The sequence below is a fragment of the Rhea pennata genome, chromosome 9 (genome assembly GCF_028389875.1).
Source record: "Rhea pennata isolate bPtePen1 chromosome 9, bPtePen1.pri, whole genome shotgun sequence".
NCBI lineage: Eukaryota > Metazoa > Chordata > Aves > Rheiformes > Rheidae > Rhea > Rhea pennata.
Window position 1 is genome coordinate 20710517 of NC_084671.1, and position 27870 is coordinate 20738386.

At 43.5% G+C, this 27870-nt stretch overlaps 1 protein-coding gene across 4 annotated transcripts in view; it reads left to right on the top strand.

Moving 5' to 3' along the window:
• The window catches only part of PAX3 (paired box 3), a 72510-nt gene that overhangs the window by 21123 nt on the left and 23517 nt on the right, over positions 1-27870 (top strand). For 2 of the 4 annotated variants that reach the window (XM_062582466.1, XM_062582465.1), the window contains one exon: positions 27050-27249. In XM_062582466.1, the coding sequence (XP_062438450.1) occupies positions 27050-27249 (200 nt within the window). Of the gene's footprint in view, positions 1-27043; positions 27250-27870 lie in introns of all 4 variants that reach the window. The other 2 variants (XM_062582464.1, XM_062582463.1) reach the window with 1 other exon arrangement.

Here is a 27870-nt window from a genome sequence, read left to right on the forward strand (position 1 = left end):
TAACCAAAGCCATACATGGTCAAGTCCTAAGCAGGTGAAAAAGAGAATTACTTTGAAAACAAAGTGTTCCCCAAAATTATGCAAATTCTTATTACTTCATAACAACTGTTTTCTATTGAGACTTTCAGTGGGATAGCTGTTCAGAAATTTTGTTTGGATCCTATTTATTTTCCTTTTCAAGTCCTGTTAGCTGACACAGCAGTTACTGCTGGTTCTTTGCAGTGGATCAGAAAAAGTCATTTCAAGATTTTGGCTGGATCCGTTGAGGACTAAAGGAGAAGGTGGGGCTGGTCTGCCGTGGCAGCCCTTCGCGGGGCCCTGCGGCGGCAAGCGTGGGCAGCGCTTCAGGTGGGTCGCTCCAGTCTCTCCTTGGACTCTCAAAACGATGGTGATGTTTCATTTGATTGCTCCCTGCTGGTGATGGATGGAATATTTTGGGGGGATTCAGAGTCAGTGGTTTGATTAAGGCCAAACAAACACCAATTTTCTTCTTTCTGGTGGTTGGGAACGGCAGCTTACGGAGCAGCCTGCTGCTACCGAAGCCAATGGCAGGTTTCTTGCTGACTTGATGGGAGTTGAATTGGGCCCTCTGGCCTGAGCGCGTAGAGTAGATTACATCATAGCCTGCGCTGCCGGGTCACAGAAATGCTCTCCTAAGATAAAAGAATTAACATATGGTCACATTTTCATTCTTGAGCGGCTCCGAATTTTCCTTGAAGATGGTTGCTTAGAACGTGTGAAAACTAGAAGCTGGGCTAAGGCCCCTTTTCTGCAACTGTCTGAAGTGTTTGCTTTTTGATAAGTTTGTCACTTATTGAATATTTCCAGACCAAAAAACCCGCGAACTCTTTTGTTCATTTGGACTTAAGGTTAAGCAGATGTACCATGAAATGTCTTGGAAAAGAGAGGGTTCTTTTGTTTTGGTTTTCAAGCACACACACAACCCCCCTTCCTGACAACTTTGGAACAGCTAGAAATTGAATGGTAAGGCTGAAATTCATACACTCAAAATTAAACACAAAATTTTCTAAAATTTATGTGAAGTCGTTCAGCCATTCCAAGGCCTGGGCTCTGATGCAAGCAGGAGCCCTGGGAGGAGGACTGCCCTGCGGCACGTGGACTTGAGGGCCAGCAGCAGGTTTGAGGTCATCTCTGGGATTTTAATCGGGCTTTCCCATGAAGCTCAGCGCTGCTAGAAATTGAGCCTCAACTTGAAAGTCGTCTTTTCCAAAATCTAGTTTATCTTTAAAATCAGATGAGAATTTGTCTGGTCATCTTAACTCTGGTTTTGTTGAATTTCTGTGCCAGGACTCCCGAGGGCAATGAGAGGGGAGCTGTGGGGTTTGGTAGGGGCTGGGACCCTCCAGCCCGCGCTGTGCCCCGAGGAGCCCCGTGGGTGGTGTGATGCCCCCAGGAACTGTAGACTGTCTGAATGGCAGTGCTATTTGGGTTGGCTATTCTGCACTCAGTTGAGTGCAGTATGGGGAATGTGCTGACTCTGTTTAACATCTGGGTTTTAATTAGTTACTGATAAGTCCAGGAGATCACTCTCAGTAGTGAAGTTTGGGATGTGTCAGCTTTGAGACTCTGTATTTCTGTAACTGGGACTTTGCTGCATAGGGATTGCTCTTCCTCCAAATTTTAATTGGGTGCTTTCACTCAAAGTCCTGAATGTAATTTTAGATGGTGACTAAGAAGCATGGAAGTCTCTATACTTTATTTGTTCATTATGTGCATTTTATTTTGCCTTATTTTGTTTAGAAATACATAAAACTGCTGTCAGTACTGAATTACTTTGTATAGCATTTACTACTAAACTTGAAAATAGTAAAAGACAGATAACTTGAGTATGATTAATAGTGAATATGCTAGATAGCTTGACTATTTTCTGTTTTGTTTTTCAGTTAGCAATAACCGTTCTAGAATAGACTATAACATTGATTTTTTGTTGTATGGGCTGGTCAAAGATGCAGTAACAGATCAGGCAAAGCTAGGAGTTAATTTAATAAAGAAATCCATTTTTCTCTGTCTTTTGAATGTATGAGGATAAAGTACTGTTATCTAAATGATTTCATCTTCTACATTTAAACTATTTATTGTATCTTACTAGGTTGTTTTTTAGCATGTTCCAAATGTGAAGGGCAGCTATGGTTGTCTTGCGGTTCCTGATCTAGCTTAGTATATGCTATTAATACAATACAGTCAACAATTAAAATTGTGACACATTGCTGTACTTTTAGATGGTGTGCTCATTAAAAAGAGCAATTTGTTTTAAAGGAGGTCTATACAAACTGCAAACCACCATTGCCCTGCTAGCCAAGAGAGGGTAGTTAACGTGGTCAGCAATTATTTCCAGAAATGTGATAACTGTGGCTATTAGTATGTGGGGTGGGGTGGGTGTTGGATTCTCAGTGAGATTGAGATGCTGGTGGTCCCACCAGGACGCTCTCGATGCCTGCACCTGTGCTGCAGCATGGAGTGAGAGGGGAGGCAGTGGCCACGGTGCTGACGTTGCTGGTGGACCTGGTTGCGCCAGGCTGAACCCACCAGTGGCTTTTCTCTGGGGCTGAGGCCTTGGCGAGGTGCCAGCATGTGCTCGGGCAGGTGCTGCGAGCCCAGCTGCGCAGTCAGCCCTGGCATTGCACGGTGGCCTTGCTGGGCTCCCATTTTATCAGTGATGCTGGTTCAGTTCTGATGCACCCTCAAGGCAGCAGCTGTGGCTTCCAGGTAGGACAAGGTGTCTGTCATTACCAGCTAAAGGTGTAATCTAGCCTCATGCACAGAGCTATCCATCAGCATTTGAATGACAGTGGAGTTAACCGTGTGCAATACGGGAAATATAAGGGAAATCAATTATTTAACTTTTTTTAATGTAGAAATGTGTTACAAAACATAATGCTTCCAAAATCGGCAGTGTCTAATGTTAGCACCAAGTTTGTGTCATTCTTTTATATTACATCTACTGAAATAAATCTCTGGGATAGATTTTTAGAGTTAATCTAAAATTCTAGGATCTTAGATTGCTTTAAAGGAGAATTGCAAATGAGGATAGTGCAAAAAAGCAAAAACTAAAAGTTTTGGTAATGGCATTGACGTTGGAATAAACAATCGAGCAGTTTCAGAGGTTGCTCAGCTTATGGTCTTCTAACCTCACACAAGATGCAATGTAACTGTTGGTGCTAGCGCTCAAGCTCCCGGCTTGGCACATTCTGCTGCTTCTGCCACTCTTCCGCCATTGATGCCCTTCTGCTTTTCTGCTGCTCGTTTTTCATAGCTACGCTTCTTCCCCGTGTCTCCAATGCAAGTTACTTTTCCAGTATTTGTCAGTGCTGAGTTTCTGGGCTGGATGTTGAAGGTCTGAGTTCTTTGTGTTTCGATGGATTTTGGGGCTGGTGAGCGGCGACGGGCGCCCTGGTGAGCAGGAAGCAGCAGGGTGAAGGCAGAGGGGTTGAAAGCACCGGGGCAGGAGGCTCCAGCAAGGCAAAGTCTTGGGGCAGGTTATGCTTAGGGTTAGGTTTAAATGTTTGTGATATTAATGAGAAATACTTCTTGAAGGATTGAGGCTAAAAACATGGCCAGTGTTTCTATGGACTGTCTACAGCCTTCTTAGTTACGAGATACTGGCACAATTCCTAATGTGCATGAACTTATAAAGCACTTTTAAACTGTTAAGAGTAGAGCTAATCCTCTTTCATGGGGAATAGTTCTGCAGTAAAACAACCTTGTATTTGTTAAGTAAGTTATTACTTCTGTGCAAAGAGAAGGCCAAGTCTATAAATAATAAGACAAAACTTTTAAAGAGGACACCTGTGAATTTGTTGCTTCTGTATTCTTGCAGTGACTGTAATTGCATTTCAATATACATTAAGGCTTCTCGTTTTAATTTTATATTCTTGGTATTTTAAAGAGAAAATGGATCTCTCTGTAGGTGGGATTAAGAAGCTGAGTAAGTTTTCTTAGTGCAGCTTTCATAGGTTTCAAATACCAAAAACAACCAGTCAACCAAATAAAATCCCCGCGTACTGAAACCGAAAACAAAATATCAGGGACCTTTAGGCAATTAATAAAGCCGAATGGTCTCACACTTTATCACAGTACTGAACGTATTATCAAAGTGCAAAACAGTAAGTGATTTATGTATAAAGATTGTTATTCTGCAGGCACTGAAATGCAAACCACTGAACACGTCCTGCCTCAAAAAAAGAAAGAAAAAAGAAAGAAAGAAAAAAAGAAAAAGAAAAAAAGGAAAAGCAAAGTTAACTTGCCCATTCATTATATTTTCTTCCAAAAGTGAGATGGATTGGCCTTTTTTCTTCTCTTTTTAAATTTAGTTGTTTCCAGAGGTATGAAACAACTGTGTGTCTTTGGGCTGGGACCAACAGTGAAAGTTTAAGCCAAAAAAAAAAAAAAAAAAAAAAAAAAAAATTGAGGAAGTGAAGGGAAACGGGGCTAGAGGAGAGGCTGCGCTGCAGCTCTGCAAAGCTAAGCCCCGGGATTTTGCGAAGGGTTAATGGCCGTATCAGCACAATAGGATGGTGGTTGTTTTTTAACACATGCAGCCATACTAACTTATTTTCTGCTGTCGGGACGTTAGTGTTTTTATTTGTTTACTCTTGTTTGTTTGAAGTAATCACCACTTAAGTAAAAGTCTCTTTGCCTTGCCCTGCCTCCTCTTCACGAAGCATTTAGCCATGGTGACCAGTCAGGCATAAAAACGTGCTTATCTGCAAATGAATGGCAGCTCTTTGCTTCATTAAAGCCTCTTTCTCTTTTGGCACTCGCATTGTGACCCTTTGATATTAATTCAAAGGGCAATTAAAGAATGCGGCCCATCTTTGAAGTAAAGCATTCAGGGCAAGGAATGGGATGAACCTGGGACTCTGATGGACTGTGCGCATTCAACAGGCCTTTTCAAGGCAGTTTGAAGTGACTCAAAGAAAATGGGCAGGAGAAGGTCAAAGAGAAAAAAAGGGCTAAAGAAACAGTCTGTATTTGTTCGAAGTATTAGCCAAGCAAACTGCAAATAGCAACAAAATGAAACAGTTAATAGAGCAGCCAGACAGAGGCATGTCAATCACTTAACTTGAACAGCATTGGGCTACCCAAGGCTTCAGTCCACTGTGTTATCTAATTATCTTGGGAAAGCCAGTAGCTGGAAGTAATAGTATTGTATTTCTTTCTGCTTACTGCTCAGAAAAGGTGATAAATACTCACTGCTTCATAATTATTCAACATATATACATAAAGAGTGGGTGGATTGGAGGATTGTAGGCAAGCTGCTAGTAGAAAACCAACAAAAAGCCCTTCCCGATTAACCTGGGACGCAGAATGTGAGCATTAGGAGGCTGAAAATCCTCCCGAGGGGTTGCACATGCTGCAAGCGAGGGCATGCATGGCTTCCCCTGGAATAAACCTTAAAGACAAACACATTTACAAATCTGCCAGAGCTGTTTTCTCTCTCGCGTCCCTCCACATGCCGTTTTCAACCACGTTCAACATTAAGGGTCCGACTTTAAACCACAATAAACAACGAGATTAAGAGCTGAGGCTGAAACGCTTCTTCCTTAGCATACACTGTTGTACCTAAGCACTGTAGCACACACGTACCAGACTCCTGCATTATTTTGCCCCAATAGGGTAAATTAAGGACAAAGTTTCAGCCTTTCCTCACAGTCGTCTATGTATTGTTGGTTAAATTAGCTCCATGGGGCTTAATTTTCCACTGGCCTGAATTTACACATACAGAACAAGTATGTGATTTGCACAAATGGATGTGCCCATAAACAGGCATATTTTAGGATTCTGGCTTAAAGAAAAATTCCTGAGTTTATCTCTACAGTTGTGTAAAGTTGTCATCATTACTGAAACAAGTAAATAATAATGAATTTTACAGTAGAGAAGTACTCTAGTCTTGATCCAGCTGCTGCGGAGAATTGTGTAATAATAGACACATGGAGAGAAGTGTGCGGCAAGAATCGTCTTGAAATACAAGAAATTTTACAGCATTACTTAACCATTTGTATCTTTTTTCAAATGCATAATGGAATTTGATTGGAAGGACTGGCTGTTGCTTTTGCACGGGCAAAATCTGCAGGAAGAATTTGTATTGGAATTTGGGCCTGATGCTGCAATTGTCTTTGCATAAAAGTAAGGTTAGGCTCCAGTGCAATCCTATTTGCCAGGAATCCCACTTGTGTTAATAGCCCAATCTTGTAGTAGAGTTTAGGGCTTGTACTTTGGGATTTATTGGTATAAAATAGTAAAAGAATTTTGTATCAAAAAGCCCTACACACATGAAATGGACAATGTACAATATGACTTAACGCATGTTAAAATAAATTCTCCATCAACAGCTGGTAGTGGTTTACTGTGGGGGAGAAGGAAAAAATCATTTTTTGTCGCTGTTGTTGAGAAAACAAAAGCATTGGCACAGTCAATTAAAAATCACTTTTGTTGAGATCTTGCATGCTAAATTTTAACCAGAGGGATTTTTTTTTCTTGGCTACGTTGCACGCTCCTTTGAACTTCAGTCTAACAAATAAGCTAAAAGAGTATTCAGTGTGGTTGTGCTTGTATGAAGGATTCTGCCATCACACAAGAAGAAATGTCAACTTTTCTTTTATAGCGGCCACTGAATTTTCTTTTAGAAAGAAGAAAGGAGGAGGAATTCCTATATACATCAGGCACAGCATAGTTTCAAAGCTCAATACATATTAATAGAAAAAATAGCGCTATACGAACACTTCACTGTCTAAGAATTTCAGCTGGAATAACTGTATGGAACCAATGACCTCTTATTTTGTGCGTGTCCCTCCTGGTCTCTGTAGGGTTTTATCTATAAACTGTTGAAGTTAAATCTATTAATTGCTTTTGGCTTTGAAAGGGTTCGGACCAGGCCCCTCAGAGAACTTTATTAGTATTAAAGCTTGAGGAGGGCAAGGCATTATAGGAATCCCTCTGAATGTACCAAAACTGATAAAATATTGTTACACAACCTTTAATGATGCAAATAGAGAGGATTTCTGGAAAGGGCAAGAAACCTCAGGCAATGCTGACTGCCTTGCTTCCCAGCTCCAGCTGGACTTGGGGGGGGGTGTATGGCCAAGGAGGGCCTCTGCCATGGTGTTTGGAGCTGGTCTTGCTTTGTTAAGTCTTGCTGATTTTAATCTGCATCCAAATATTATCTTAACTTCTGCTGCAGAGAGAAGAGTCCCTGGTGGCAACCTTGTTTGCCTGAGAAGGGCAGGTTGGAGCGTATCCCAATGGGGTTATTCAGTATGTTCTTTGGTAGCGCACCAGCTTACTAAACTCTGCTAATCTAAAATTTGGAGTGCAGGAAGGAAAAGAAGAAGCAATAGTTTCCACGTTATGAGTAGAGCATAGACAGGAAGGCCGGATGGGGTCAGCTGACCAGGCTGTAGGGAGTTACCGGAGTATCCAAAGTGTGAAGATGGCTCTTTGGGGGGAATTCCACTGAGTACAGTGGAAAGGTTTCATTACAAAGTTGAGAGTCTGACCTAAAACCAGACAATTTCATAAGGAATCTGTGGGATGGGTTGCCCAGGGCTGGTTTTGTCCATTTTTCTTTCCAATGTCATTGGATGAAGAAAAGCTGAAATACTGAAGGAAAAGGGACTAGAAGGGGGCATCAGACTATCTCCTTCGTGTAGCTTCACGAGGGATTTCTTAGTGTTTTTACTCTTTCCTGACTTGGTAGAAGTATGAGGAACTTATTTTTTCCTCTTTATTTTTTTTAATTACCCTTATGTCTGGGGGAAAAAAATACTATCAAGTAGGAATTTTGCCTAGAAAATAGAAAGCATTACTGTAAAATACAGTGGTGTGTATGATATATAATTTAAACATGAAACAAATAGTTCAGTGTTTTAATACCCTATTCTGGCACAACAGAGTCAGGCTGCCTGAATTGGTGCTCTAGGTAAGTTAGGAGTCCCACTAGCTCCAGGGACCCTCACTCATTCCTTAGATTTCAGATCTAGAGGAAACAAAACTGAGCAGGCTCCAATGCAAAATGCGTTAGCTGGCCGCTGCACGGGCCAGGCCTTGAGCATTTGCAGTTGTCTTTGGTCATGCTTTAATCTTACGGAAATCCATCTGCTCACCCGGTCCAGGGGAGTAATTGGGTGCTCCATGCAGCAGGTGTCTGCTGAGGACGTGGCAGCCAAATGCTTCTCGCGCCAGCTCCAGTGCACTGCTTTCACGGCAAAACTAGCATCCTTGAAATATGGGGAGATGCTTGGGAGCGTTGAGCTTCTCCTCTGGTTTCTCCAATGTCCGCTGAATAGGTCTCTTTCAGCCTACCGCAGCAAGAAGCTGAATCAGAGTGCATCTTCCTCTAAACTGGCTCCTCCCTTTCCTTGCTGGTTCAACTGCTGGATGTATCCCCTCTCTTTATATTTTCCTATATCCTTGCATTTCATTGTGTTTTTTTTTTGTTTGATTTGTTTATTTCTTGAGAATGCATTTAGTAAGGTTTGCTTGGAGGTGCAGGGAAATATTTGTGCTTAGCAAGAGGAAAAAAAAATGGAACAGCTCTAAGGATGTAACATCATTAACTGCTTAGGTGCTATTGAGCTTTATGAACAAAAATAAAGGCTAGTTGCTTTTTTTTTGCCAAAAACTCTTGTTTGCCCTGTCCCCACGCTCACTCTCGAGACTGGAGGCTTTGTTGGCTGGTGTTCTTTCCCGGGCCTTGATTGCTCTAATGCTGTGTGCGCGGAGTACACTTGATACATCATCTAAGCGCTGGAAAGCCTTCGCTCTTTGTGCGATCTCTCAGGCCTGATGTAAACCAGGCAGAAGTGCAGCAATTTCTGCCATAAAGTAACATGATTCCGAGAATTAGAAATTTCCATCTTGGAACGTAGCAGGAAGCAGGGAACATGCCTCAGCAAACAGGCACAGTCGAGGTGGGGGCTCTACACCATGCCTCCCAGTACACTAATATGTATGTGTAATACATATATTATTTTTTTTTCTTGCATAGAAGCAGAATGAAATTTCTCCTTTCAAGAAGTCAGTCTAAAAGTTTCAGGCGTTGGCTAGAAACTGGCATCGACTGCCAGAGCCAAGTTTTGTCACTGACTTTCATGGCTGCAGGATTGCATCTGAAGTGTGTTACAATGGTACCTGAAAAAAACTCTTAAGCTGTAGAAATACACAGATAAATCTGGAAAGTGGTGCAGAAAGGAGGCTTTTTAGAAAATGTTATTGTTCATAGGCTCTTTTTTTAAGGCATTGAGACACTTGAATTATTACTGGGAATTTAACAAAGCTTGAAAACAAAGGATCAAATTCTAAGTGAGTATCGTTAGACTTTTTTGCAGTCAGGAAACTGCTAAATGAAACAAACATCTGTTATACTTCAATTCAAATGAAAACAAGTTAAAAAGATGAGAGAAATGCTTAATAAAACATGACCAAAATTAATTATTATTAGAAAATAATTTTTTTCCATTTGCAAACAATTGGCAGGGTTTAGGAATCAAGTCTGGGGTCAAAGGGTCTCGATGGCCGAGTCAAAGGGCACCCAGAGATGTATATTAATGCATGTCAGCTTCTGGATTCGGGAGTCAAGCAGTAGTTCATAAAAGAAACAAGGCATCTTAAGAAGAAGTGTTATTAGCAAACATCGGGTCAAAGTTTATCTCTGGGTCAGTGTGTACGGCAGGGTCGCCCATTCAGCCGCCAAACACAGCGTCAGCCTTCAAGCTGCCGCTTTGCAAGGTGTCGGGGAAAATAGATTTAGCTGGGGAAACTTGCTAATCTTGCCAAGTGTTCTTGCAAATTGTGAGTTAAACTGAGGCATCCTTAATGGAGAGAGGAGAATGGTGATTGAATTTAATTTTTTCCCTTTGTTTTAGCTTTCAATTAAAAGAAGTTTTGTATGGATTTGCGGCAATATTTTTGTGCTTCGTCCTCGGGCAGTAGAGCTGCCCTAGAGATGCTCTGGGAGACAAATGCGTCCTTCTTTTGGAAGAGTCGACGCTGCCCTTCCAAAGGGGCGTCAGTCCCTTTGATGCGGAGATATTGCGAGCCTTCCCACGTGACTCTTCCTGGAAGCGTTTCCGTGAAGCCTGTTGAGTGGTTCCTCCCATTTCCAAGGCTGCCGCCGCAGCCGGCTCCACTCTTGGCACAGCTGCGGGAGCCCCAGCGTCCGGAGCCGGCGGCGCTTGCCCGTGCTGCAGCAAATCCTCTGTCTTTTGTGCTCATTCTCGTTCCACGTTGAGACGCTCCCTGTTGAAGTAAATATACAAAACAAGACGTGGAGTAAAGCTTTTAAAAATACTGTTTTTCTGATGCATTTCTGAGATGCTTTGCCTGATTTTCTAAAAAGAGCGGTTTAAATGGCACAACTTCTGGTTGTGCTTTGGGAGGAGGGAAGAGAAGAGCGTAACTGCAGGAATAATCAGCTTTAGTGAACAGACATATTTGTTTGCACTGAATGATGATTAAAATATAATGTGCAAAGATAGTTGGGTATTTCTGAGAACTAACATGACTGCAAGTGACAAAAATGATTATCTGTTAGATTTTTATTTAGGTACTCTGAATGTTGTAGCACTGAATTAGTACGTTATGTGATGCACTGGCAATTCCTAAACTCCAGAGTCATCAGTTAACATAACAGGAACCTCAGTGTGCTCATTTAAACAGAAATGTGCTCGTTGCTTTGCAGTGTAGTTACACCAGGACAGTTCTAGCCTTTTAATTAAAGGATTTGGTACCTTTTGCTATCTGAGTTCGTGTTGTGAATTATATAAAGGCAGTGTGCACCCCCTTCTTCCCCCCCCTCCCCCAAGTCGTAACAGAGCAACGTGTGGTTTTTAATGAAACGCAGCTCCTGTCAGACCCGGGCAGCTGGGCTCAACAGATGTTTTTTATGGAAGTGCACCCTGTTTTCTCAGGAAAGTTGCTTGATGCTGGGTGGAATCCCTGGTGGGACAAGAGAGGGGAACATCCCCAGTGGTTCAGAAAAGGGGCTCCTCTCTGGGTCCCCTGGACCAGTGCTGTGACTAGACATCCTTGACTGTCTCTATCTTGGTCCATTTTTATCTGTGTAACTACCTGTGTATTAGGAGGAGGATATTTTGGGATGTTTGCTTGGAGTGTGGAAGAGGCAAGTTCAATTCTGTGGTTTATGGTTTTTTTTGGGGGGGGGGGGGGAGTTAGTGGTGATGGCACCTGGTTTTGTCTGTTTTTAAACACTAAGCAGACCTTTCCAAGAGTGGAAATGGAGGAGCTGCTCTAGGACAGGTAGTGTGCTTGCTGCTGGTCTCAGAGGCACTCTGGGGCACAGTTGGTACCATGCAAAGGATCCCACCGTGTCCTCGGCAAGTGCTGTGTCCACTTGTCCTCCCCCTAGAGAGATAGTCCTCTTTCCCTTTCTGCTTTCCATGAGAAACTTTAACAAGATTCTGTTTTTCTCCTAGCTTAGACTAGGGATGTGTGTCGGGGGGGGAAAGCTTGGGAGGAGAAACGTAGAACGAGGGGAACAAGAAATGTTCCCTTCCTCACCAAGTCACAATGATGGGCTGAAAGCATGAAATGACATGAATTGGAAACGTACTCAAGGCAGAGCAGCTGAAACTTTCCTGGCATAATCTGTTATAGCTCCACTGACACTGATTTGAAAGCCTCTGTTCCTAAATAGGTGCAAAGGACTTGCAATGAATTGCCTATTACCATAGGAAATCATTTTAAAGAGAGTGGATTTCTAGGAGTCTGTAAGTCTTCACTTTTAATTATTCACTTTTAATGGTAGCTCCATGGAGTTTCATATAAACACTCAAAATAGTTTGCAGAATTGACTTTAATTTTGTTTGTGAGAATATTTGTACTATGAAACTGTGAGTTTAAACCTTGTAAAGCTTTGTTGGAGATCTGGGCTCTGGTGGAGCTCTGCTAATTATCACAAAGTATGTGCTCACCCTGCTTTCCTGGAAACTGCCTTCTGAAATCCTGCTGCATGCAGCGAGGTGCAAAATGCAGAAGGCTGAATTGGTGTGAAAGTTGGTTCGGTGGTAGTAGTAGGCTAGAAGAAGAAGAAGAGAAGACAGGAGAATGGGAATATTGTTTCCTTCAGAGGCTCAGCAGGATCCAAACAGCTTCTAGAAGCATTTCTACCTTGTTTTTGGCGGGAAAAGTAGCAAATTAGGCTTTAGGATTATCAGAAGAAAATTAAGAGTTTATCTTGCTCCTAGAGAAGTCAATGGAAACATTAGTTTATTGCAACGTGATGCCCACTAATATAATAATTACTTTAAAAGAAAAAAAAAAAGACTGTCAATTAAGACAAGCATCAGAATGAGAGTGTTCCAGTTTTCCACTGCACAGAGAATGATTTATAGCCAAAGGATTACTTTTGAAATTGTTTTGAATTCTGCTCTTTTAATTTATTAAGCGAATCCTTCTTAGAAACTTGATTGCTAATTCACTTAAATTAAAAAAAGCTCCATTGTCGTCTTTGGATGTATGGAGAGCCCTCGGGGCTCTATAAAACTGTCAATATGGCTGTTAATTTGGGATTTTTTTTTTTCCTTCTTTTTTTCTTATGGCTTAAAGCTTAATTGTGAGAGCTGGGAAGATGCCATCGTTTTGGTTTGCAGGGGTTCAAACAGTGTTTTACGGGTTTAAGTCCCCATGAGAATTCCTAAGGACCTTGCTATTGCCATGCCAAGTTAGAAAACCTGCCAAAATCTGAGTTGGAGTAGGGGCTTGCTGAAATCCAGTGGGTCCCACCTGGCTTTTACGCTAGAGTTGGAGCTAGATGAGAACCAAGTGCCTTGGTCGAAATGTCCCTCAGCTTTGGGTGGGTCTGGATCCAGATCAGGATCTGAACTTCTTCTGCCTCAGGCTAGTCTCTAATTGAAGCCATGCAAAACCACACATTTCACATGACTTTGATGCAAAAATCATAAATAGTCCCCCCCCCCCTTTTCCCTCAAACAAAGTCCAGGCTTACTTAGAAAGATCACAGACCTTTTGATGAACCTTGACGGTTCTAGGTTGTAATGAAAATTCAAATCTTCTATATAAGAACATCACTGAAGGAAAAGATGCTTGTTTTTGTCATTCTTGTTAAATGTGTGACTGCTCTGGGACACAGTGATGTTCTGCTCAGTGCAAGCTGTGTCAGAAGATGCTTTAGACTCTGATTTTAATTATTTCTCGTGTTTTGTTTTCAGTAAGCTATAAGAACCTGATCAAAAATTCAAACGGTACTTCAACTGCTTTTATGCCCTATAAAGAAAAATACAGGGAGGTTTCTGAGCAGTAGGAAATGGAAAAAGCAAGATGAAGACAACCATGGAAGCTAGAACTAGACCCTGTTTTGATTGAACTACTCTTACAAGCTGCTTTTTCTTCCTTTTTTTTTCTTTTTTCCTGAGTAGTCTAGATGATTCCTGAGAATCTAGATGTCTGACTTTTTTTTTTTTTTTTTTTTTTTTTTTTTTAATGCACTCTGTGGAGTAGGAGACTTTCAAGGAAACACAGGAACTTTAGCAATACAAATTCTGCTATATTAACAGAACAGTGTTGACTATTATGAATTTTCATGGCAGATGCAGGGCTCTGTTTTGAAGATCACAATCTGTGCGTTCGCTGTGGAGTTATCCATGCCGCGTATTGGTTAATCCACTTATACATGACGATATATGTTAGAATTAAATGAATGTTGACTAGAGCAGAGTTTGGTCAAAGCAACTTTGTTTAGTAGTAGTTCGGTAGGTGTTCTTAGACTGGGATTTGGAAAGTCCAACTAGGGGATTTGAATAAATCAGAAATGTTTCCAGGACATCTGTTGCTTGACCACTTGCTGTTATTTGTATTACTGTAGTAGGTGGGAGCCCTGCTTATGGCCTAAGCGTTCCATGTGGTAGGTGCTCTTGATGTTCCTGTGCAGAGGACCTGATGATGCAAGCACAGCTAACCTATAAGTTGTGGTTAGACTTCAAAGCAAAGATGGACGATGTAGATCCTGATGGTAAGCAGTGGTTTTGGCACACGTGCGCTTGAGCTGCAGCAGAGGTGTCAGTAGCTGTAGCAGATGCCCCTCTGTCTCTTCCTATCTGATTTGGTGCCCATCCTGGCACTGATGGTTTTGGGGTTCTGCTGTGACCCCAGAGACATGTGACACTGTCACTATGGACAGAATAACGCTGATTATGCAGCTGGGGGCAGATGTAGATGTCCATGATGTTCCCCACCGATGGCCCTTGCAGGGTCAGTGCCTGGACAGCACCTGTCCATGCGGCCTGTATTCCCCCCACCAGTGTCCAGTCCGGGACTCTGAATGTCTTTATCCATTAGCAGAGAGGAAGCCTCTGGGAAAAGCTGTGAATGCTTGTTTCTCACCTGATCTCAGTTTTTCTTTGCATATGCAGGAGGTTGCCTGGGAGCAGGCAGCTTTTCATTCTTGGTCTCCTTCGCCCTGCGCAACGCTGGCTCTGGCAGGTGCTCCCCTGCACCTGTGCGACCTGCTGGGCTCTGCTTGGCTCTGATCCAGGCCGAAATTTGGCTTCCTAATCTGCCTTTACTGCTGTGACATGGCTCTCGGCAGGACCTGACCCAAAGCAGAGAGAGAATTGCATCCCCCGAGCTGTAGGATGTGAATCGGGGCAAAATTCAAATTCTTTAACTTGCTGTCAAGTAAACCTGAAAATAAATAGCTTGCTGAAATTCAGTGGGAGATTTTTGGGGTGTTTTTTTTTTGTTTGTTTGTTTTTAAGTTTCCTGGAAAATCCCACCAAAGTGTGCAATACTTGCCTATGCAGGTAGGGGGAAGTAGGCTTTGCATTAAGTGGTTACACTTCTTCCAGCCCTCCTCATAGGGGTATTTCTGTTTCAGGCTTGGCTTAGGAGACTAGATAGGGCTGTCACGCAACCAAACTTGAGCCCCCAGTGTAGGACCCATTACAATTTTATATGGGGGGAGGTGAATGCCAAATAGCTTGGAGCTGTGAAAACTCATCTTTCGAGAAATACTACTGCTTTTGAATGCGCAGTATTAGGAGGATTTCAGTGTTTTCAGGAGAAAATTAGAAACAACGAGAAGAAACCTCCCTCATGACATGCTTTACCATAGAGCTAGTATGGCACTCGTTCGTTCCCACTGGGCGTGCAGCGCCACATGTACAAGTCGTTAGGACTGCAGAAACTTTGTATCACATAGAGGTGGAGCAAGCAGAGATTTGGTTCAATGGGGCTATAACTTTGGAAGATGAGCAAGATGAAGCAGGACCCGGAACTTCAATAGCTGGCATGTCTGTTGATCCCAGCTCTTCTCAGATTTCCACCCCCCACCAACGTAATGTTGTGGACCTCTGGGAAACAAAGAGAACCTTTGAATAGATGCTGTCAATTAACTCTGTGGCCTCACAACTTAAGAATGTCGATTTTGTAGAGATCCAAGTTTGTAGCTAAGAAATTCTTCTGAATTCGTATGTTTGCGTTTTGGTAATTGGTCTACTTTAAAACATTGCAGATCTGTTTGGGACCACTTTCACTGTTATCTTAAAGGATTTGCCCTTTTTCTGGAGGGTAGAATCATCAGTTTTAATGAAACCATTGATTTTCAGTGCGTGGGTGATGATCTAACAATGAGCTCCTTTTCATGGTCCAAAAAAAGCACGGGCTGCTTCACTGCCTTCCCCTCTGGAAATAAGGCACTAAAAGGCTGTCTACCTCGTGCCTTCTGTCTGTGTGCAAGGAAATTCCTGATATCTGTGGATGATTGAGGTCTATGTATGAGTCTAAAGACTTTATTCAAAGCCCACTGAAACTAGTGAGGAAATTTGCATTTAGTGTTTGAGAAGCGTTAGGTGCTTCAGTGTCTTTTCCATTGGCATTACTTAATATTTCCTTAACAAATGTAGGTGCATGTGCTTTTTATCTTGAAAGAATATTTTATGTATGACTTGCGTGCTCTCTGGACCATTGGCTTTGAAACTCCAGGAGCTGATGTTGTAGGGACACTCTATGCAATGTGTATGTATCATGGCACTATCTTGGTCTGTCTGGTTGGGATATTAAAGATCCTATAGAAATACCTGTCTTAAAATTGCATTCTTCTCTGTTTTCAGACTAGACAATTGTTTCTGTCAGTCCGGATAGAAGGTATGCTTCATACTTGCACATGTGTGCGCATGGTTTGCAGGTTATGCACTACTATATATGTAGTGCACATACATTCTCTGTATGTAAAGTGTTGTACAGTTTGGTTATTGCAAGGATATGTATGTTGAGGATGGTGTATGTAACATAGCTTCCAGAGACCTAGGCAGCACAGAATGTAACAGAGACATCAAAAATACAAATCCACTGACTTATCCTGGGAAGGATTCAGTTCCAGAGTGCTTAATAATCAATCAATTTTTTTTTCCATCAGATTTGTCAGCAGATGCAATATTGAGGAGCTCTGAGACATTTTGGCATCCCATAGCACCTTGCTCTATGCAAGAGTGAAGAACTGTAAACAGAAACTGAACTGTGAACATGAAGAAATGTTTGCATTGGAAACAGCAGGACAGGGTTAGGTGGTGTCAAAATAGGAAATAATCAGGAAGAGAAATTGGTGAGAATTGGGGATGTGGCACCTTGGATCACAGGTGTTGGATTTGGGAAGCTGTAACTGCTGGTGGGATGCAGGAGTTGTCCCATGTGCTTGATGTGTAACAGAGGTGTAGTATTGCATCTGTATTGCTTTGCAGCTGTTAATAAATACAGGGTGGATTAGCTAAATGTCCCAAAGTTGCACCAGATCTATGAGACTGAGCTGGAAACTGGGCAAAGGTGTAAGCCCTAATCTAATATTTTTATCCCTCTACTCAGGATCTGGAATAGTTTTATTAAAGTAACTAATACCTTGGAGAAAAAAAATCCCTGGATATTCTTATATTCTGCTGTTTGGCACTGAGGCAGAGAAGTAGTAACATGCTTGGTAACAACTTAAACACCATAGTTTAAATGACTGGTAACAACAAATTGTGCTCCAGTGGCTGGAGGACCGCTCGCAGCCCTGGCCTGGAGGCTGGGTGACCCTGGTGTAGGCAGCCCGTTAGCCCCTGTGGGAGCTGGATCGTAAAATAGAGGAAGGGTGCTTCCCTATGCCCAAAACGAAAGCAGCTTCATTTGCTGAATAACGTGCCTGCTTTTGCCGTACTCTTGGGAAAATGTTTCACAGTCAAATTGTTTTGAGAAACGCTTAAAATAGTGTGGATTTTTTTTAACAGTTACAAAATATAAAGCACCACAATGGAGTCTGCTAAAATTGATATAGCGAGGGCAATAGTTAAGCTAAAACTTAAAATTGGTGCAATCACACGAGTGTTGCTGTAAGTTGTGCTTAATGAGCACCTTGCACTGCGTTCTCCTCGGCGTGCTCATTCTGCTTCTCGTTATTGTGAATCTCTGCTAATGTCGGAGTTGTTCAAAGAGGCTCGATATCCGTTAAACCTCTATCTTATTGAAGTTTCTGAAGAAATGTTCTTTCAAGATACATAGTAGTGGAGGAAGGAGGAGAGAAATGTTTTAGAGTTGTAATGTGTTTTGTAATGTTAGCAGCCAGGCAAAGCTTGCAGGACTTACCACGTACGTCCAGCAACTTCTGTGTTTTAGTCCTACGTGTGTGGAGGAATATTTCAGAAAAGTAAGAGTGTTTATCTCTAAATACTGTGCAGATACACTTTTTCAGGTCTTGGAGCTGCTAACAATTCAGACACAGTTATATATTGTTAATACCTGCTGAGCTTTTAAAACAGATGCAAGTGTGAATATGTTTAGTCAGATATTTTTTGTCTAAATACTCATCAGCAATCGTTGTTCTTGTAGGTTTTCAAGACTAATTATCCTTCTCGTTGTCTTTCTCACTGGACTGAAGAATTATGGATTTTCTTTGGAAATGTTTTTTCTGAATGGGTAGCAGGGGTAGCAAGTGTACCTTGCTTCGTTAAGAGAGCAACGAACCTCGTTGTTAATGAGTCTGTAGGAGCGAGCGTGTGTGCCTGGCGGTGAGGCCAGCGGGGCTGAGGGCTCCGCGACCAGCAGGATGTCAGTCCCGGGCCGGGAAATGATGGACTTTGTGCTCAGCGTCCAGATGCTTCTGTAGCGGGAGCAGCCTGATGTTACCAACAGATTTGGCTGGAATATAAGCATTTGGTTGTAGTAGGTGGTATACTGGAATAATCAACTGCGAGAATAATATCTAGCAGAAAAATTAACCTTTTTAAGGATTAAACCAAAGACTGGAAAATGAGAAATTGTTGTTGCTTTTGGCTTTCTTCCACAAAAATACAGCCATCAGTTTTGCAAGGTAGAGTGATAAAATTTTCTATTAAAAAAAAAAAAGGAAATATTTTGACTATCCCAAATTATAGGAGTGATAGAGATGATCATATTATTCAGTTTAAATCTATGGTGGGTAAAAGAGGTTTGAGGGGCAGTTTGGCTGCAGCAGTAAATTTAAAAAGAAATCAGTCTTGATTTTCCCATATAGTCCTCACAAGCCTCTAATGTTAACAGAGATGAAACTATCTGTAACAACTAGCTTTGTCAGTGCTGTTTTGAATCAAGAATGGTATTAAGATAGGTTCTAGAGCTAGGTGAAAGATAAAAATGCATTCAAACATTCTCTATTTGTTTTATCTTAAATAACAGTACAATTTTTTTCTTCCAAAAATGTTTTGGCTATGCTACAGGCTGGTCAAAACCCAATGAAGTAATGCAGAACTATTTTTGAAGAGTCTTGTAAACTTTTCCCATCTTAAAATGCCCAGTAAGTCTGATCAGCTTTTATAAATTTAGGGGATTTCTTTTGTATGCTTTTACTGCAAAGGATTGAACCAAATATAACTTATATATTTTTCTTCTTCTGAAGACTACACTGTCTACTCAGTGTGAGATTGCTCTGACAGCTCAATTATTTGCAATGCTTTAATCTGCTAGTCTCGTTACTTATCCAGAGACTCCGTCGTTTGCTTTATTTCATTTTTCAAGTGAAAAAATTCCATCTCCCAGGATACTCATTTTTTTCAATGTTAACTGGTTACCAGTCACCTTTTTCTTCAACTGATACTGCCTTAAAGACATGATGCCAATTCTTTCTTTGTACGTTCTGGGCATTGCACAAAAGATTTAGCTTTACTCTTAAGTTTGTGTTTTATATCAAAGTATTGCCTAAAATATCAATTCTCAAAGATGGTTTTGAGCAAAGCTCATTTGGACTTGAGTATTTTATCATCTTTACCTTTTTTATATATATATATAGGAGGGAAAATCTTCTTTTATGTTGAGTCTGGAAAATTCTTCCTTTAAACTTCCTACTTTTTTTAAGTGAGATGAGATGTTGCAATGCCTAAATATCCAAGCCTATGTTATTGGTGTTTCCGTGGATACTTTCTATGGGGAGATTTGGAAAATCCCCGGCATACAGTGCTCGTGAGCTTCCCAGTGGAAGGTGGCCGGCCAGACTCGTGTCCGCCTCTGCAGCCCGTAGGCTGCACTTGGGGATACGGGCTGAAATGGCTTCGAGTCTGATACGAGGGTTGGATCTGAGCACTTTGTCGTACCCGGTCGTTATTGTAGTACCCATTTTTTTTCATGTGAACGTCTCTTCTAAGCATCTTGTGAGATACTAGGTAAGGGCCAACTCCTGCTTGGATCTGACCCTGCCTTTATGCTAGTGCAAATAGTGTTTCTCCTCACCGGTCTCAGACTACTACAATATTGATGCAGCAGCCCCATCTTGACTTTGGGAGAAAAGTTGGAGCAGTTCATGGACTTGGTTATTATCCTTATGTGGATGCCAAGTCCCTGGCAGCCTTTAAAAGCACAGAGCTGCCCTAGTTTTATCAAATCACATTATTTTTTGTTTCAAGTAGTGCAGTTGCTCACTTAAATCCAGCTGAGAGTCAGGCTTGCTCTGGTCTATTGGACTGAGTCTGGAGAGAGGGACCCGTTTCTCTGTCCTCCCTTAAGCAGGTTTCCTGGGTTGTGGACTTGCAAGCGTTTGTTGTGAGCAACGCGTGTGTGCCTGCACGCTACCTGTACAATGCAATCTGAATCCTCCCTGCAGTTGCTTTTTATAGTTTGTTATATAAAATAGTAATAATTCCCCATGTAAATTTACAGCAGTGAAACTTCAGTGTGGGATCAGGCCCAAGTGTGAAGCTGCTAAGTACTTTAATGTTACTTGTATCAACAAAACAAATCTCTCTTTGGAAGAGAAGGTAGTGGAATAAGAAGAGATTTTTGTAGTTGTTGCATTTGCCGTTTCCTCTTCCCTTCCTTTCACTCTGGAAATTCTTCATCCTTTCATGCTCAACTGAGAATTAGCCATTTATTCTTAGTGCTGGCAATGCAGTCTTTGATATTTAAACTGGAATGTGTTCCTTTTTGATGCTCTGTGGTTTTGAATGAAGTACATGCTAGCAGATTAATGGCGCAGAACAGTTAGATGCTGGCTGATTTTTTTTTCCTTTCTATATTATTTCATCGTTCAGAAAAAAAATTAAATATAATTTTAAAAGAGACTATGAATTGTCTATTGTTTGTGCAGTGAAATTGTTTTCACAGTGTTGTCATTCTCTTCTGAGCCGAAATCGTTGAATAGCTATGAGCTGTCACATTTTTGTAAGTTATAACTGCGTCAAGCTGTGCTGACAAAATGTCCCTGCATAACTGTTAATATGCATTGTCATTTTAAGCATGAAACAGTTTAGCTAATGATTTATCTCTTATAATGCAGCACTTGGGGCAGCTGTATGATTTGTCTCTTTAGCAAGTCAAGTAATTTCTTTAACAAAATGTTAAGCACAGATGGGCCATAGGCTGTCAGTTAACCATTATTGTGCATGCATCTGCTTGCCTTCAATGCACTGTTTTATGTATTCAGCCACTTACTTAGGCAGAGCTCTCTGAAAAGCGGAACCTACTCTGATTGGCAAATAAAATGTTCATTTGTCTCTTCTTCCTATTGTTTTGTTTTGGTAACACATGTCAGCAGCTCAATTACCCAGTTCATTAACAGCTCCCAATGGACACGATGGCCAACCCATGATAAGGAGGGCGATTGTGGCACATATGGTCAATAATAGCCTGTCTCTTGGTAATTGTAAATAAAAGTCACTGTTGGCCGTTTCCTTTTACTGCCGCTACCGTTTTCCTTTTCGCTTTGCTGTGCAAAGCACATTTCTCGATGTGAATCAGTCCAAATAAAATAATAGAAAAAAAAAAAAAACATGCGTTCCTCAAGAATGTCACTTTTATCACTGTTTGGGCTGTGTTTTCTCGTCTGTGCTGACTTTCCACGCAGGAGACGGGGATGCTAGTTTTGAATTCCGTTAGCAGAATAATTACTTTTATCAAGCAGTTTACTTAAACAGCAACATATTTTCTTCCCGTTTCTCTCATTCTCTTACTGAAGACTTTTGTGAAGTGCCTGTGGAGTTTAAAAAAGCCATTTACAATGTTTTTGTAAGTATGCCCTTTGCAAATAGCAGGCATTTTCAAAGGGGTAATTGAAGTGTGACTTAATCCTTGTTAGATGAGTGATATTCATGTCTAGAACAGAGTTGCTTTCTGGTTTTGTTTGTTGTTTTTCAGTGTAACATAGTGAAAATGCCTGTAAAAAGGGTTAAAAGCAACTTTCCTAGTTACTTCACTGCACATTGTACTAGGTATTAGATTGCTTTTTTAGCAAGGTGGAGCACTGTTTGTCATACACTTTCACCCTGAACTCTTTTTTTTTTCTTTTTTTCTTTAAGCAGAGAAATAGGAACTTGCATTAGCATGTTTGATTTTAACCCCACCAGTAAATCTTCTGGGACTTTGTTTTGCTTTTTACATTTTAAAAAAGAAATCTTTTTTTTTTTCCTTTTTCCTGCAGTCGAAGTAGAGGCGCCAGATTGCTGACAATTCCTGTGGCTGCAGCTCTTGGGCTGTGACCTGGCGGGTGACATTCGGGGTATGCCCAGCTGCCCCCGTCCTCTTCCCGTTTTTTTTTTTCTTTTTTTTTTTTTTTTTTTAATCAGGTTGGAGCACAGAAAGCAAACAGTGAATCGGATAAAATAGCAGCTCGGAAACCTGGTAAGCTTGCCAGAAGCGTTATGGTCTGAGACCTGAAAATCTGGGGTGCTTTTCTAAGCCTCGGAACATGCCTTATCTTAAATAAACACGGATCTCGGCCGAGTCGTGGGCGCCTCGCAGGTGGCTGCGTGGCGGCTTCGGACCCCGCGGAGCGGTCCCCCGCTGCCTGCCGCGTTCGAAACCGACCCGCGGTCCCGCGCCGGGCTGCGGGCGCTCGGGGAGTTGTTGAGTGTCAGGGTTTATTTGCGCTGTTTTGATTAGCCCCGTCCTGGCAGGGCGCGTTTCCGCTCTCTCGGCGCCTCGCCGCGAGCTGGCCGCTTCGGAGGGGGAGCGGGGAGCGGCGCTCGGCAGGCGTCCGCGCCCGGCCCCGGAGCTTCCTCGACGGGGAGGGCGCGGGAGAGGCGGCAGCGCCGGGCGCTAGCTGGAAGCGGGGCGCTGCGTCCTTTTCCTGTGGGCTTCGTTTTGGGGGACGCAGGGGTGCTTTTCTGGTCTGTCAACTGCTGAACGCCAGCTGCTGCGAGCCTGCCCCGGGACAGCAGCGCTCGGGAGGGGAGCGTCCTGCTGCTCCTAGCAAACCTGCGCGGGAGACCGGTGTGGAAAATGCCCGGGATGAGTCTTGGGCCCAGCTCCTAGGATGGCGTTTTCCCCTTTTCCCCCTCTTTTCTGCCCTTTGTCTGCAACGTTATCGCAGCCGTAGGCGAGCCCCGCTCCCTCTCCTGCGGGGAGCCTCGGGGTGCCCTCGCTGCGTGTGGGGCTGCCCCCCGCCCGCCCATCCCCGTGGCGTCCCCCCGCCCGTCCCCGCGGCTGGCTTTGTGCCTCCCGCGGGCGCCGGGCAGGTGTCGGCGCCCTCGCCGCGGCCCCGGCCCCGCTGATGGACGCCACAGATGGAGCGTGGAAATCGGCGGAATGGGCCCCCGCCGCAGGCCGTTTCCTAGGGCCCAACAAAAGCCGCCGGAGCAGGCGGCAGAAATCCCCCGGCTCACAAAGGCGGCGGCGCGCGGGGGGCGGCGGCGGCGGCGCGCGGGGGGCGGCAGCGCCCCACGCCGGCACGCTCCCCCGGCGGAGCCGAGCGCCGAGCCGGAGCCTCCAGCCCCGCTGGTCCCCCCGGGTCAGAAAGCCCCGGGGGAGGGGACGCTGCGCTGCCTCGCCTCCCCTCGCCTCCCCTCGCTGGCGGCCGGCCGCCGGCGGAGTTGGGCCTCGGCAGGCCCGCGGGAAGGCGACCCTCGTCTCCCGGGTTCGTAAAGCGCGTGCGCGGCGCTGCCTCCCCGACGCAGGGGTTTTGATGGCTGTCGTGTCGCTGTTGGTTAGTTATTCACATGAAACGTCTTGCTGAGAGGAAGGACAACGCGCGCAGCGACCTCTCGCAAGCTGCTCTGCTGTTTGCTTCCGGCCCTTACGGTGTCGCAGAATTGCAGGCTTCAGGCGGCCAAACGCCTGCAAAACTGCGAAGGGTCCTTCCGCGTGTAATAGCGGTAACTAGGACGAAGGACTTCCTCAGGCCACCAAACGGGTCGCGAGGGGTTAAGAGACAAATAATTGCTCTTTAATTCTGTAATGTCGCCTTTAATTAAACTTCCTGGCTCCGCTCCTGGTCGTGCTCTTGGGCTCCTCTCCCGTTTCGCCCTGCGCGGCGAGGAAGGGACCAGTGATCCGAAGGCCCTGGGCGCTGGCGCGTCTCCCGGCTCCGGCGCCGCAGCGCCCGAGAGCGCGGCGCGCTCGGACCGCCGGGACGGCCGTAGGGCTCGCTGCTGGGGGTGCGGAGGTGGAGATCGCCCCGGCTAAAATCTGCCCCCCTGCGCCTGTGCTCGGCAGCATCTCGTGAAAGACGGTCGTGCCCTGGAAATCAGCGGCCCCGTTAGCGAGCTGCCGCTTAACGAAAAGGAGGGCAACAGAGCGGGGCTGCGCGAGCACGTGCAGCACACGTACTGCTCTTGGAAGGCTGAGCCGGTGCTCTAGTAGTCCTCTCGCCTATTAAAACAAGGTTAACAATAGTATTTTTGTAGGAAAAGTAAGAATAAAAACTTCCGTGAAACTGATAATCTTTAAAAAGACTTCATAAGAAATAAAAAATGTAGTCTGTAGCACAGACATGTGGCTATCATTTGAGATTACATTTGTCTGATTTAATATTGCAGATCAGATAAGACAAAAGAACTCAATATTTTCAGTAAATCTGCACCTAGTAGCCAGCCCTGGAGAAGGGTAAGACTGATGATATCAGATGGTTATGAAAGCCATTTAATTGGATACACCTTTACTCCCTACTTTAGTTTTATTACTTTATCTCTATGTGTTTGTGTTCGCGTTAGACATACTGTCCTGGACTCTTAGCTACTTTGTTCAGTCTTTTTGTGACTGCCTTACCTTTGTGTCTTTTCATATAGTGCTTAATGCCTCTTTCCTTCTAGCTTTAGATTTCATTAAGCCGGGGGTTTGGTTCTGCCATCTCATCCCTGCATGAGCACAGGTTGCAGAGAAACATTACAAGGTTTCATTAAGTCTTTTTAAAACATTTATTAGAAAGATCATTAATGGCCAGCTGGTGAGGGCATTCAGGCCGGAAATTTAGCAATATGTAGCTGCTTTGGATTGCACAGCCTGAGGTGACGATCTGCAGGTGCCTATACAGATGTTACAGGTGGGTGCTCTCCTTTAACGGGGTTGTGGGTCTGCATGTGCAGTTTCCTTGGGATACAATTCCCACGAACCTACTGCCTGCAGCTTCACCTCGGCTTGCATCAGGCCTCCTTTATCTTTTCTTTTTCTTTTTTCTTCTTCCTTTTTTTTTTTTTTTTTTTTTTTAAAAAAGAAAAAAAAGGAAGTGGATTCCACTTTCTTTTTTTAAAAAAAGAAAAAAGGCAGAAGGGGGCACAGCCTGGAGAAGCCTGTGCCTCACGCCAATGACGCGTTGAAGATGGACGAGGCAGCGATGCGGCCGTGCATGGCTACTATAGCGTGCCTGTTTTATAAGGACCAGACTGGAGCTGTCTGGGCTAGGATGCTTGTGCCGGTTGCACCTTGTTCTTGGCGGTGATGTTCCCGAGAGCCAGAAGGGCTTAATCCCCCAGCCTTACTCAGGGCAAAACTGCTGTGCAAGGGAGAGATCCCAACAAGTGGATGTTTCTCCCAATGCATTGATGTTGAGCTCTGTGGGAGTTTTTCCCTGATATTCTGTGTATACTGGATCCAAAGTGTTTATGGTATCTGAACTGTGAAGATAGCCCAGAGGCTCTTATACAGAAGCTAGCAATAATTGTTTTGTATCCAGAAATTCATAAACTCTTCAGCTGAGTTGTCTGAAAAAGGACTTTGTCTTTCTCATGCTGTAAGACCAAATAAGTAGATTAGGTGTAATTATTGGTTCAAACAGCTTGAGTGAAATTGAAAATGTAAAACAGCTAGAAGTGAACAAGGTGGGGGTTTATAGCTGGAGCTTGAGAAATGGTGATTTCTGTTCTGGCTTTGTGTTCTCAGTCACATTCAAATGATTCATGCTGAGAAGATTATTTTAAATCGGTGTCTAAACCAGTAACTAATTCTGCGTTATTTAAGCGGTAGAAGCAGTCCTTGTGCTTCAGCCGCAGAAGCAGTTGCGGCATGGCTGGGGAGTGTCTGCCCTCTTTAGGTGGCTTCCGTCGCGGGCGCGTGGAGGAAAGCGGGCTGGTCACCCGTGCCATCTCCTCAAGACGGTTTATCCTCCCATGTGAAGTGCAGTGACAGAGCAAAACCCAGCAGGAATTTCAGTTGTGATTTTTCCCTTGAAACTGCTGACTGCGGGAGGTGCCAGGCCGTTGTGGGCGAAGGCACGTGCTGTACGGGATCTGTTTCTTGCCGAATGCCCGTGAGCACTGTGTGTCCGCTGGGGAGCTGGGCTGGGTGAGCCGGGCCTTTGCTCTGGCCCAGCACAGCTGTTCTACACTCTGCTCCATGTTACCCCTATCCTGGCTCACACCTTGCGGGTGCTGGAGGCCGAGCATGAGCGGCCACGGTCTGTGGTAGGAAGCCTCCTGAGGTTAGGAGGGATACAGATGAAATCTCCGAAGCAGGGAGCGATGCAGGTGGTGCATTTCAGTTCTTGGTGTTGCATGTGCTGGAATCCACTCGCTGGAGTAACTGGAAGAGTCAAGTCAAATGATAGCTCGTAGCTATTCTTGCAGGGCTTCTCTGTGCAACATATCTCAGATTTTTGTGGATTTTAGCACTTGTCTGGACTGTCCTAAGATGATGCTAGGTGGACTTAAGACAGGCAGGTAAGTTGCAAAAGAGCAGAAAAGTTTAAATGTACTGAGATGTGCCAATGTGACCATGGAAATACCATGCACAGGGCAGGACAAACAATGCGCAAGACTGGAAAGTATTTGATTATATATGAGAATTAATTTCTTTACTAATGTTCCCCATTCCTTTGTAATCACTTCCATAACCATTTTGGCAATGAGGTTTTAGCAATGTATCTACAGAGAAAAAGTCTTGTGCACATGTATCTATGGAATGAGAATTACAGCTTGCAACATGCAAATATTTGTCACACAGATATGGTATATTTGCTCACCAGCTGAGGCAAAGGACCAAGGCCAGACTGCTTGTCTGATTGTTTGGCACTAGGCAGTACTGCTCAAGCTTTGAAATACTTGCAAGCTGTTGTAGGGGGAGGCTTTTGTCTTCAGTTCCTCCAAACTGAATGGTTGATGCATTCAGAAAGACTTCTAGTGGTCCTTAAATATTCTTGGGTCAGGGAAATTTATAACTGAACTTTTGATAATTCTTTACTTGGTTGAGGAAATTCACACCATGTAACATTTAACTCTGATTTTCTTGTTTATTTTTGAAGTTTACCAACTCAGTTCTGGTTCATAAAGGGAAATACTGCCAGTTAATCAAGTTTTTTATTTTTGTCAACTAAAGCCAACTCTTTCACTCTTTTTTCTCTCTGGAGCCTCAGCCCCACAGTCTGAGGAAGGCTCCGACATTGACTCTGAACCAGACTTGCCGTTGAAGCGGAAGCAGCGCCGCAGCAGGACCACCTTCACGGCTGAGCAGCTGGAGGAGCTGGAGAGGGCTTTTGAGCGGACACATTACCCGGACATTTATACCAGGGAGGAACTTGCGCAGAGAGCCAAACTCACGGAGGCGCGAGTTCAGGTGCGTATTTAAAAGCTGCCTGGAAAAGAGAATTTTCATTACTGTGTCAGTCCTTTTATATTCTTACACGATCATGATCTGGGTTAGAAGAAAATGGGAAGCCATGTAGTGTACAACCTCAAGGGTTCCTACATCTGTATATGGACAGTGGTTTTCCAACTTTTTAAATCAACATCTGCTTTGAAAACAGTTTTGTTTCCTCAGTAATTGTTCCATATCTACCATAAATATCATGCTGAGTTTAGAGAAAAAGTTCTACTATCCTGGTTTGTTTTGTGCATTTGGTGGCACGATGCATACAATCAGTTAAGCTGTTGTGCCACTTTATAGCTATTTAACTGGTTTCATCTGTTGTTGATTGCATTTTTTAGGCATTAATAGAGGAGAGAAAAACATTTTTTTTTAAAAGGACAGTGTGTCTATAGAGCCCTGCAAGATAGCAGGGTAACTAGTGCAGTATCCACAGTTTGCTATTAGTTTCACTTCTGAAATTCACTGATTATAAATATCTTTTTTTATTCCTACTGTCAGTTTAATTCAAAGTAAAATAATCCCCCCCAGAATTAAGTCTTCATAATTTCAACTTTTTCAGACAGTTCAGCTCTACGTGGTGCTGGAGGA